General features: G+C 48.6%; 1 protein-coding gene across 1 annotated transcript in view; it reads right to left on the bottom strand.

The window, feature by feature from the left end:
* Window positions 1–10,323, bottom strand: part of LOC107300200 (rhophilin-1-like) — a gene marked incomplete at both ends in the record, with an annotated part of 12,288 nt that extends 1,965 nt beyond the window's left edge. The window contains 6 exons of the mRNA XM_015829539.1: window positions 1,956–2,122; window positions 2,792–2,916; window positions 3,747–3,824; window positions 4,852–4,927; window positions 5,415–5,543; window positions 10,208–10,323. Coding sequence (XP_015685025.1) covers window positions 1,956–2,122; window positions 2,792–2,916; window positions 3,747–3,824; window positions 4,852–4,927; window positions 5,415–5,543; window positions 10,208–10,323 — 691 coding nt within the window. The remainder of the gene's footprint in view (window positions 1–1,955; window positions 2,123–2,791; window positions 2,917–3,746; window positions 3,825–4,851; window positions 4,928–5,414; window positions 5,544–10,207) is intronic.
* Between the last annotated feature and the right edge of the window lie 1,480 nt (window positions 10,324–11,803).

Here is an 11,803-nt window from a genome sequence, read left to right as displayed (position 1 = left end):
AGGGAGGGAGATGGGAAGGAAGGAAGAAGGTAAGTGAAGAGAAGAAGGAAGGAAGGTGAGAAGGGGAGGGAGGAAGATGAGAAAGGGAAGGAGGAAGGGAGGGAGAGAGATGGGAAGAGGAGGGAAGGAAAGGGAAGGGAAGAAGATGAGAAGGGGAAGGGAGGAAGAAAGGGAGGGAGGGAGATGGGAAGAGGAAGGAAGATGAAGGGAAGAAGAAAGGGGGGGAGGAAGATGAGAAGGGGAAGGGAAGGAGGAAGGGAGGAAGGGGGGAAGGAAGATGAAGGGAAGAAGAAAGGGAGGGGGAAAGGAAGGGAGGAAGATGAGAAGGGGAAGGAAGGAAGGTGAGAAGGGGAAGGGAGAAAGAAAGGAAGGTAGGGAGATGGAAAGGGAAGAAAAAAGGAAGGGGGAAGGGGAGGGAGGGAGAAGGGGAAGGGAAGAAGGAAGGGAGGAAAAAAGGAAGGGAGGGAGATGAGAAGGGGAAGGAAGAAAGGAAGGTGAGAAGGGGAAGGGAGAGAAAAGAGGGGAGGGAGGGAGATGGAAAGGGAAGAAAAAAGGAAGGGGAGAAGGGGAGGGAGGGACACGAGAAGGGGAAGGAAAGGGAAAAAGGAAGGAAGATGGGAAGGGAGGGAGGGAGAGGAGAAGGGGAAGGGAAAGGCTTGGATTTGCACTGTGGGTTAAACTAAGCTCCACCAAGTTGGGGTGATTTGCAGTCTAGTGGGGAGCCCCACCATCGTCTTAGCCCAGGGCTCTGCAAGGCTCGGCCACTTGAAGACTTGTGGACTTCAACTCCCAGAATTCCCCAGCCAGCAAGGGAATCCTGGGAGTTGGGAGTCCAGAAGTCGTAAAGTGGCCCCATTTGGAAACCTCTTGTCTTAACAGGTTGGGGGAAATCGGAGGAGATTTCATTCAGCCAGGGAAAAGGTTTGTTTCTTGGGCACAAGGTGCTGATCGGTCGTCCTCGGCTTACAACGGCCTGTTGCGTGGCCGTTCGAAGTTACAACGGCGCCGGGGAAAAAAGAGACGACCGCGTTGCAAGCGTTCCCACAGCCACGTATCCCAAATTCAAGCACCCGGCGTGTGTTTAGCGTGTCCTGGGGATCACGGGACCGCCGTCTGAGACCCAAGTGAGCTGCATTCGCTGAACGAGGGCACGATTCACTTAATAACCGCCGCGATTCGCTTCCCAAAGGGGGCCACAGTTGGGCACGACCCACGTAGAAAACCTCGCTTGATGGCAGAAATTCCGAGTCGCTAAGTGGAGGACGCTCAGAAGATGGAGATCGAGCTGCGTCCTGGTAACCTTGGTGGGGAATCCCACGTCGCACGAATCCCACCTCAATGTTATCTCCGCCTAATTGTTCTGTCCCAGCCTACGTGAGTCCTTGTTACGCTCACAAGGAGAAACCCCACTTCCAACACGCAGGCTGGAACTGCAGGGAAAAACCAACCCCCTTTTATTATTCACAGACCTGAGTCCATGTCCAAGGCAAACAAACACAGTCCAGACATTCGATTCCTCAACACAAATGGCTGCCTTCGGCCATCAGCACCTCCCACACCTTCCCTTTTGTTATGCAGCCAAGGCGTGGCTTCCTAATGCCCTCTCCTTTGCCTTTGGAGCCGCCCCATTGCATTCCTCTGTCCTACTCGCTTCTCCTGCCTGCGCATTTCGTGCATCCGGGATTTGTCCCAGCTGTTCTTCATCACTGTCCAACTCAGACTCCCGGCACAGCCGTGTCTCAGCCTGAGTGCGAGTAGAGGGGGCGGGCTCCTCGTCCGACTGTAAGTCTTGGAGCTCCTCAGAGCCTTCCTCTGACTCTGATGTCACTCCAGGCCCCCTCCTCCTCCTCCTCCTCTGAGTCCTCAGACTCAGCTGCCAGGTTCACTGGCTGGCGAGGAATCACAACACTAATCCCTCCCTCCCCTAAATGGAAAGGCTGGAATAGGCGCCGTACCAGAGGCCTTCTGGAAGGCTTCGATGGCGCAGTCCACCCCCTGCAGGGTGGTGCGGTCCTGGCGGGCTGCGATCTGGGTGTGCAGAGCGCCGATGTTGAAGAGCACGCTTCCTTTCTCGAACGCCAGGGCCCGCTGGTGGGAAGGCACCCCGGTCAGCGAATCGTACCTGCAAAGGGTTAGAGCAGAGCGGTGAGACCACACGGCGCTGGGGAAACGACGAGGGGGCTCCTGGGCTCCAGAGGCCCCGATCGGCTTCCCGCTAGATCAGAGTTTAGGGAAAGGGTCCAATAAAAAGGAATATTTGTAACTGGGGGTTGAACTGGGAGGGACACTGATGCTCACTAGATGAGCTGGGTGGTTTTCTGGCAGATGTTTTGTGACCCAGCTAGGGAACATCATCATTGCTAAAGGGAGTTGGGTTTGCAGGGAGGAGGAGGAGGAGGAGGAGGAGGAGGAAAGGACTGTGGGGTCCTTGGTGCTCTCTGAGCTGGGTGGTTTTTTTGCAGACGTTTCGCGACCCAACTAGGGAACATCATCAGTGCTAGAAGGTGTAAACTCCTCTCCTTTTTAGCACTGATGATGTTCCCTAGTCGGGTCATGAAATGTCTGCAAGGAAACCTCGAAACGGAGAGAGCACCAAGGATCCCACAGTCCTCCTCCATCCTCCAAACTCCCTCCCTTCTAGCACTGATGATGTTCCCTAGTCGGGTCATGAAACGTCTGCAAGGAGACCACCCAGCTCAGAGAGCACCCAGGACCCCCCAGTTCAACCCCGAGCTACAGTGATTCTCTTCTATTGATTCTCTACTATACCAGGTTGAAAAGGCCCACTGACCAATGGAAGAAAAGTCCCAGGTTGTTACTGGGCGAGAAGAAGCGGTTGTCGAGGAAGTGGAGCTGGCTGTAATATTCCGTCAGCAGTTCAAGTCCCGCCTTGTTCCGGCTGGGTGCCCGCATGGCCTGTTAGGGACACAAGATGGGAGAAAGCCAAGAGCCATGAACAACACAGAGTTGGAAGGGACCTCGGAGGTCTTCTAGTCCAACCCCCTGCTCAAGCAGGAGACCCCTGCAGAATAACAGAGCTGGAAGGGACCTTGGAGGTCCTCTAGTCCAGCCCCCTGTTCAGGCAGGAGACCATTGCAGAATAACAGAGCTGGAAGGTACCCTGGAGATCCTCTAGTCCAGCCCCATGCTCAAGCAGGAGACCCTTGCAGAATAACAGAGCTGGAAGGGACCTTGGAGGTCCTCTAGTCCACCCCCCTGTTCAGGCAGGAGACCCTTGCAGAATAACAGAGTTGGAAGGGACCCTGGAGATCCTCTAGTCCAGCCCCCTGCTCAAGCAGAAAATACAAAATACAGGTAGTCCTCAACTTATGACCCCAATCCAAAATTTATGTCAAGTGGGTTTTGCCCCAGTTTATGACTTTTCTGGTGAAGGGAATGGCTCCAGTTGTTAAGTCAGTAAGTAACCTGGTTGTTAAATGAATCCGGCGTCTCCCCCACGGACTTTGCTCGGTCAAAAGGCCGCAAAAAAGGGGATCACGTGACCCCGGGGGACACTGCAACCGTCATAAGTGTGAGTCCCTTGTCCTCTGAATATAAATCACGTGATCCTGGGGAATTCTACGACGTCGTAAGTGTGAAAGTGATCGTCAATCCCTTTTTTTTCCAGCGCCGTTGTAACTTTGAACGGTCACTAAACGAACCATGGTTAAGTCGAGGACTACCTGTACACACCCAGGCCAGGCGCCTTTGCCCCCCAACTCCTCTTCCTCGAAGGTCACACCTACCTGGCGTAAATCCACAAGGGCTTTCAGCTCCTCCTTGTAGGAGTCTTCCTCTTCATTGTAGTGGTCTTTAATCACGGCCTGGAGTTGTGTCGAAAATAACACACTTTAGTCTGTCAGTCGCCTGAAATTCCCACTTTCAAGGCCACCTTAAAGTCCTCCGAAATCAGGCAGTCCTCGGCTTACGACCGCAGTGGCGTTTCTGTCGTTAAGCGAGACGTTAGCGAAATGAGTTTTGTCCCATTTTGGGATCTTTCTTGCCACGCTTGTTAAGCGAATCGTGGCGGTGGATCACCCCGTCGTTAAGCGAATCTGGCTTCCCCACTGCCGAAAGGTCACAAAAGGGGGAATCACCCAGGACGCTGCAACCGTCATAAACACGAGTCAGTTGCCAAACGTCCCAATTTTCATCCTGGGGAATCCTGTGAACAACGATCCTAAGTGGCTTTTTTTTTCTCCGTGCCGTCGTAACTGAACGGTCACTAAATGAAACCGTTGTAAGTTGAGGACTCCCTGTACATAACTGATCTAGGAACATTTCACCCACGTCTAAGAGACCTACAGGTCAGTCCCTGACTTACGACCGTCCATTTAGCAATTGTGCCATCTTAGGTTAGTGCTGAAAAATGGCGACTGACAACGCGTCCTCATATTTACGGCCGCGGCAATGTCCCCACGGCCCTGGGATTGAAATTCTGGACAAACGGCATGGATTCGCCACGATGGCAGGGTCCTGGGTTCAAGTGAAGCCACTTACCCCCCTGCCAGCCGGCTTCCGATAAACCAAAACAAAAAGCTAGTAACACGGTCGTTAAGCGAAAGTGGCTTTCCCCCGTTGATTTTAGCATGTCAAAAGTTCGCAAAACACGACTCTGGGATGCTGCGACCGTCATAAGTATGAGCCAGTTGCAAAGCATCTGAATTTTGATCACGGGACCGGGGCGATGCTGCGACGGTCGTTATGTGTGAAAAGCGGGTCCTAATTCGTTTTTTCCAGTGCTGTCGTAACTTTGAACGGTCACTAAATGAGCCGTTGCAAGTCGGGGGCTACGTGTAAAACAGCTTCCCTCAATTCTATCGATCTCAGTTTTAGGAAATTGGAAGTTACCTTCAGAGGAGATGCCCAGTCCAGTTCCTTGGTCTCCTTCAACCCCAGCGGGATCATTGGGACGCTAACTGAGTCACTGGGAGAGAGAGAGAGAGAGAGAGAGAGAGAGAGAGAGCGTTCAATTACAGGTGGTCCTCAACTTAAAACAGTTCATTTAGTGACTGTACTAAAAAAAGTGGCTTACAACCGTTTTTCACACTTTTTCACAGCATTCCTAGAGTCACGTGATCAAAATTCAGCCACTTGGCAACTGACTCATATTTACGACGGTCGCAGCGTCCCCGGGGTCACGTGATCAAAATTCAGCCGTTTGGCAACTGACTCATATTTACGACGGTCGCCCCGTCCCCGGGGTCACGTGATCAAAATTCAGCCACTTGGCAACTGACTCATATTTATGACGGTCGCAGCGTCCCCAAGGATCACGTGATCAAAAGTCAGACTCTGCATGCTCTGACCGAATGTTTTGACATAGCAGAGGGCAATTTCATTTCCCTTTTCCCTGACGATCCACCTCCGGAACTTTTCCCTCCCCAAATGGACAGGTGCCAATCATCTCTAACCTGTCATTCTGGTAGACTTCCATGCAGCTGTTCAGTTCTTCCAGTTCCTCCTTGAGCAGCTGCAGGTTGGAGTTGACGTAGCTGAGTTCCAGAGCAACCGTCTCCTTGACTTTGTGGTTGCGGGTGGCCCTAGAGACCAAAGGGAAAAAAGAAGAGGAAAAAAAATGACTTATACCGCTTCTCTACAGCCAGTCCTCGACTTATGATGGTTCGCTTAGTGACGTTCAAAGTCACAACGGAATGGAAAAAATAGGAAATGTTTTTCAAAGTCGCGGCCTTTGCAACGTTCCCTGTGATCAGAATTCAGACGCTGGGCAACTGACTGGTACTACTACTACTACTACTAATAATAATAATAATAAGAAGAAGAAGAACTGGGTATGTCCAGTTTAACGAAGAGAAGGACGAGTGGGGACAGGATGGCAGTCTTCCAATATCTCAGGGGCTGCCCCAAAGAAGAGGCAGTCAAGCTGTTCTCCAAAGCGCCTGAAGGCCGGACAAGAAGCAACGGATGGAAACTAACCAAAGAGAGAAGCAACCTAGAACTAAGGAGAAACTTCCTGACAGTGAGAACAATTAACTGGTGGAACTACCTGCCTCCAGAAGCGGTGAATGCTCCAACACTGGAAGTTTTTAAGAAGAGATTGGACAGCCATTTGTCTGAAATGGTATAGGGTTTCCTGCCTGAGCAGGGGGTTGGACTAGATGACCTCCAAGCTCCCTTCCAACTTTTTACTACTACTACTACCATTATTATTATTATTATTATTATTATTATTATTATTATTATTATTAATAATAATTGTAATAGTAATAGTAGTAGTAGTAGTAGTAATAATAATAATAATGATAATAATAATAATAATAATAATAATAATAATAATAATAATAATAATAATAATAATAATAATAATAGTAAAGTTGGAGGGGACCCTGGAGGTCATCTAGTCCAACCCCCTGCTCAAGCAGGAAACTCTATACCATTTCGGACAAATGGCTGTCCAGTCTCTTCTTAAAAACTTCCAGTGTTGGAGCATTCACCGCTTCTGGAGGCAAGGAGTTCCACTGGTTAATTGTTCTAACTGTCAGGAAGTTTCTCCTTAGTTCTAGGTTGCTTACGACGGTTTGCAGTGTCCCGGGGTCCTTGCGATCCCCTTTTGCAACCATCTGACGAGCAAAGCCAGTGGGGGGAGAAGCCAGATTCGCTTAACGACCGTGTGACTCATTTAGCCACTGCGGCGATTCACTTAACAACCGGGGGCAAGTAAAGTCGTAAAACGGGGCGAAACTCACCCAACAAACGTCTCACTTAAGAGCAGAAATCTTGGGCTCCATTTTGTACTGCACCTCTGCACCCCAAGATCACGTGATTTCCCCTTTTTGTGACCACCTGACAGGCAACGTCCGTGGCGAAGCCGGCTTCACTTAACAACGGGGTGGCTAACTTATCCACGGCAGTGATTCACTTAACAACCGAGGCCAGAAAAGGTCGCAAAACGGGGTAAAATTCCGCTGGAGCAATGCCTCGCTTAACAACGGAAAACTGGAGCTCCGGTGCGGTCGTAAGCCGAGGACTCCCTGTATGCGGTTGGAGAGCTCTTGCGTTTTTCTTAATAAGAACCCTACGATGCAATCTGAGTAGGAGAGAGTCACACAGGGAGGCCTCGACTTACGATGGTTCATTTAGTGACCGCCCCAATACAACAGCAGTGAAAAAAGTATATATATGAGAAGAGAGCCGGAAAGGACCTTGGAGGTCATCTAGTCCAGCCCCCTGCTCAAGCAGGAGAACCTATACCATTTCAGACAAGTGTCTGTCTAGTCTTGTCTTAAAAATCTCCAGTGATGGAGCGCCCACGATTTCTGGTGGCAAGCTGTTCCACTGGTTAATTGTCCTCACTGTTAGGAAGTTTCTCCTTAATTCCAGGTTGCTTCTCTCTTTGGTCAGTTTCCAACCATTGATTCTTGTCCTGCCCTCTGGTGCTTTGGAGAATAACGTGACCCCCCTCTTTTTTGTGATAGCCCCTCAAATATTGGAACGCTGCTATCATGTCTCCCCTATTTCTTCTTTTCTTTAAACCAGCCAAACCCAAGTCCCGTAGCCGTTCCTTGTATATTTTAGTCTCCAGGCTTTTGGACATCTTAGTTGCTCTTCTCTGCACGTTTCCCAAAGTCTCACCATCTTTTTTGCCATGTGCAAAAATGTGATGTGATTTTTTTTTGTAGTGCAAGGACTTATAAAAGTCTCCTTGCACCACAACGGTTGTAAGGATGCTCTCCACGGTCCTGGGTTCCAAATTACGGTGCTTGGCCACTGGCATCATATCCAGCATCCCAGGGTCACGTGATTCCCCATCGGCAACTTTCCCACCTGGCTTCTGATAAGGAAAATCAATGGGGGAAGCTGGGTTGGCTAAAAGACCGCGTGATCCGCTTTAACCAGTGGAACAACCTGCCTCCAGAAGCATATAAGCATATAAGGAATGGTTGCTGGAATTGGGTATGTCTAGTTTAATGAAGAGAAGGACGAGGGGGGACATGATAGCAGTCTTCCAGTATCTCAGGGGCTGCCCCAAAGAAGAGGCAGTCAAGCTATTCTCCAAAGTCACCTGAAGGCAGGACAAGAAGCAACGGATGGAAACTCACCAAGGAGAGAAGCAACCTGGAACTAAGGAGAAACTTCCTGACAGTGAGAACAATTAACCAGTGGAACAACCTGCCTCCAGAAGCGGTGAATGCGCCAACACTGGAAGTTTTTAAGAAGAAACTGGACAGCCATTTGTCCGAAATGGTATAGGGTTTCCTGCCTGAGCAGGGGTTTGGACTCGATGACCTCCAAAGTCCCTTCCAACTTTATCATTATTATTATTATTATTAACAACCGCCGAGATTCCGTCTTTCCAATTCTAGACCAATGAACTACTTGCATTTCCCCCCCCCCCCCACTCTCTACTCCCTGGCAGCTTTTAACGGCTCATTAAATTAAGGGTGAGACCTCCTCCTCTAGCACCAGTGATGGGTCCCACCTGATACAATCTCAGCAATCTTGTTTGGACAGCTGTTGGGCTGGGAAACTGACATGCCCCAACACAGGAGCGTCACAGCCCGGTGTGTCACAGGAGGGGGAAGCACCCTGGAAACTGCCATTTGCAAGGCTCGGCGTTTCCGTTCAGGCTGAGCCAAAAAAATCTGATTAAAGGCCAGGAGACTAAAACATATGAAGAACAGTTGCAGGATTTGGGTATGGCCAGTCTAGAGAGAAGAAGGACCGGGGGGGGGGGGGGGGGGGGGNGGAGAGAAGCAACCTGGATTTAAGGGGAAACTTCCTAACAGTGAGGACAATTCACCAGTGGAACAGCTTGCCACCAGACGTTGTGGGTGCTCCAACACTGGAGGCTTTTAAGAAGAGACTGGACAGCCATTTGTTCTGAACTGGAATAGGGTCTCTTTCTTGAGCAGGGGGTTGGACTAGAAGATCTCCAAGGTCCCTTGCAGCTCTATTCTGATGGATGGGTGGATTGTGACGGAGATAAAAACACTGTTGACAAGTTACAAAATTATGGCCGGAGGTCCAAGAAGGGAACTTTGCTTTCTCCTTGGTTGCCATCCCAAACTTTGTTAATAATAATAATAATAATAATAATAATAATAATAATAATAATAATAATAATAATAATAATAATAATAATAATAAAGTTGGAAGGGACCTTGGAAGTCATCTAGTCCAACCCCCTGCTCAGGCAGGAAACCCAATACCATTTCAGACAAATGGTTGTCCAGTCTCTTCTTAAAAACTTCCAGTGTTGGAACATTCACTGCTTCTGGAGGCAGGTTGTTCCACTGGTTAATTGTTCTAACTGTCAGGAAGTTTCTCCTTAGTTCCAGGTTGCTTCTCTCCTTGATTAGTTTCAATTCATTGCTTCTTGTCCTGCCTTCAGGTGCTTTGGAGAATAGCTTGACTCCCTCTTCTTTGGGGCAGCCCCTGAGATATTGGAACACTGCTATCATGTCCCCCCTTGTCCTTCTCTTCATTAAACTAGACATACCCAATTCCAGCAGCCATTCCTTGTATGTTTTAGCCTCCAGTCCCCTGATCATCTCTGTTGCTCTTCTCTGCTCTCTTTCTAGAGTCTCAACATCTTTTTTATGTCGTGGCGACCAAAACTGGATGCAGGATTCCAAGTGTGGCCTTACCAAGTCCTTGTAAAGTGATATCAACACTTCACCTGATCTTGATTCTATCCCTCTGTTAATGCAGCCTATTATTGTGTTGGCTTTTTTGGCAGCTGCAGCACACGGTTTTGCTCCTATTTAACTCTCAGAAATTGCACTGGTTGAGAATGGCACAATGGCAACGAATCTTGAAAAAGCTTTCAATGAAGACATTGATATAAACGGGGTGGGTTTTTTTTAAGTGCATAGACCTCTCCAAAATGGACATTTTGAATGTTTTAAACCAACATCTCCCTCCTTTGGACTAGGTGGGTGTGAAGGCAGTTGTGCGCATTGCTGTGACTCTACAAATGTTTTTCTTTTCTCCCTTTTCTTAGTTTGTGAACACCAAGCAGCCACAAAATGCTGAGCATCAGACAGAAAAGAGGGTGTGGGGGGGGCCCCAGCCGGCCCTTTAATTAAAACGTTGCATACCACCTGCCCCAAAGTTGCAGCTTTTGGTTTTTCACTCTTCAAGCAAGCAAAACAATCCTTGTTTACCTCTTCTAGTGACTTGTCTTATTGCTGCGAATCGCATGATTCACAATCGCCTTTATGATGCTAATTTAGCCCACACAAACCTGAACAGATTCTCTGCGCCGGTTCTCATCCTCATCTCTTTGTTGATCTGCTGGTTGATTCTTGCACGGCGGTGTTGCAGCCTGGTGCGTTGCGTCTGGGCCAAGGAATCACAACCCTGCCAAAAAAGAAATTAATAACAATAATAATAACAATGTCCCTGAAGGAGAGATAGATACAAAGCTAACATGGTTGAGATCAGGGGCACTGAAGAAAGAAACTGAAGGCTTCATTTTGGCTGCCCAAGAGCAAGCAGACCTTCAGGAAAGGTAGATACAAAGCTAACGTGGAGATGGTTGAGATCAGGGGCGCTGAAGAAAGAAACTGAAGGCTTCATTTTGGCTGCCCAAGAGCAAGCAGACCTTCAGGAAAGGTAGATACAAAGCTAACGTGGAGATGGTTGAGATCAGGGGTGCTGAAGAAAGAAACTGAAGGCTTCATTTTGGCTGCCCAAGAGCAAGCAGACCTGCAGGAAAGGTAGATACAAAGCTATCATGGAGACGGTTGAGATCTGGGGTGCTGAAGAAAGAAACTGAAGGCTTCATTTTGGCTGCCCAAGAACAAGCAGACCTGCAGACCAATTCCATGAAAGCAAAAATTCAAAATGTCAGCAACAACAGCAACTGTCACTTACACGATGAGAAATCTGAAACAGGGGATCACTTTTATCAGTGGCTGCAGCCAAAAAAATCTCACAAACCGGTTATCTACAACGTCATGATCAAGTTGCCCAAATCATAGCTCGCTTTGCTGCTGCAACTATTGCTTCTTAGCTTGCCAACGAATTTGGGGGGGGGGGGGAGGATGGGGAATTGGAACGCAGGCTACAAAGATAAAAAAGGCAGACCGTGAGAATCAAGGACGATTCACCAGATGCCTGACCCGACTCAGAGACATCTTCTCATAACAATATAATCGCACCGCATTGGGCAATGTGATTTGTTTGTGGATGGGAGGGGAAATTCTGTTCTTTTACTATATGGGGTTGGGGTTTGGGGTTTGCTAGAGCTGGTTTTGCTTTCATACATGCCAAAGTGATGTATTCAATAAAGTTTTATATTAAGAGATTGGAATGTCTCAAAGGTGTTTGCTTGGTTGGGTTCGTCGGTCGGAACCTTGACAGATGTTGTTATTGAGACTCTAGAAAGAATGCAGAGAAGAGCAACAAAGATGATCAGGGGACTGGAGGCTGAAACATATAAGGAACGGTTGCTGGAATTGGGAATGTCTAGTCTAATGAAGAGAAGGACAAGGGGGGACAGGATAGCAGCCGTCCAATATTTGAGGGGCTGCCCCAAAGATGAGGGAGTCAAGTGCCACATTAAGGTGGGTCACTCATGAATCCTAGCAAGCGATGACAAGCCAGAAAAGGAAGAGACACGCAGAAATCTCCTCGAGGTGAGTGGACTCAGAGTGTGCTCTGAGGCCCCCCTTTATTCAGTACATACATGAGGAAGTACAGTTGTCAATACATAATTGGTTACATTTAGTTGCAGGGTAGAATAAGTCCTAATGTAGCGTCTTTAACATATGATTGGTTGTAGCTTTCTATAGGATGTGGTTAGTGCAGAAGCAGATTGCAAGCTTCTTCTTGCCCC

This window comes from Protobothrops mucrosquamatus, unplaced genomic scaffold (genome assembly GCF_001527695.2).
Source record: "Protobothrops mucrosquamatus isolate PMUCROS unplaced genomic scaffold, P.Mucros_1.0 scaffold6357, whole genome shotgun sequence".
Classification (NCBI taxonomy): domain Eukaryota; kingdom Metazoa; phylum Chordata; class Lepidosauria; order Squamata; family Viperidae; genus Protobothrops; species Protobothrops mucrosquamatus.
This window is presented reverse-complemented; position numbering and strand designations above follow the sequence as displayed.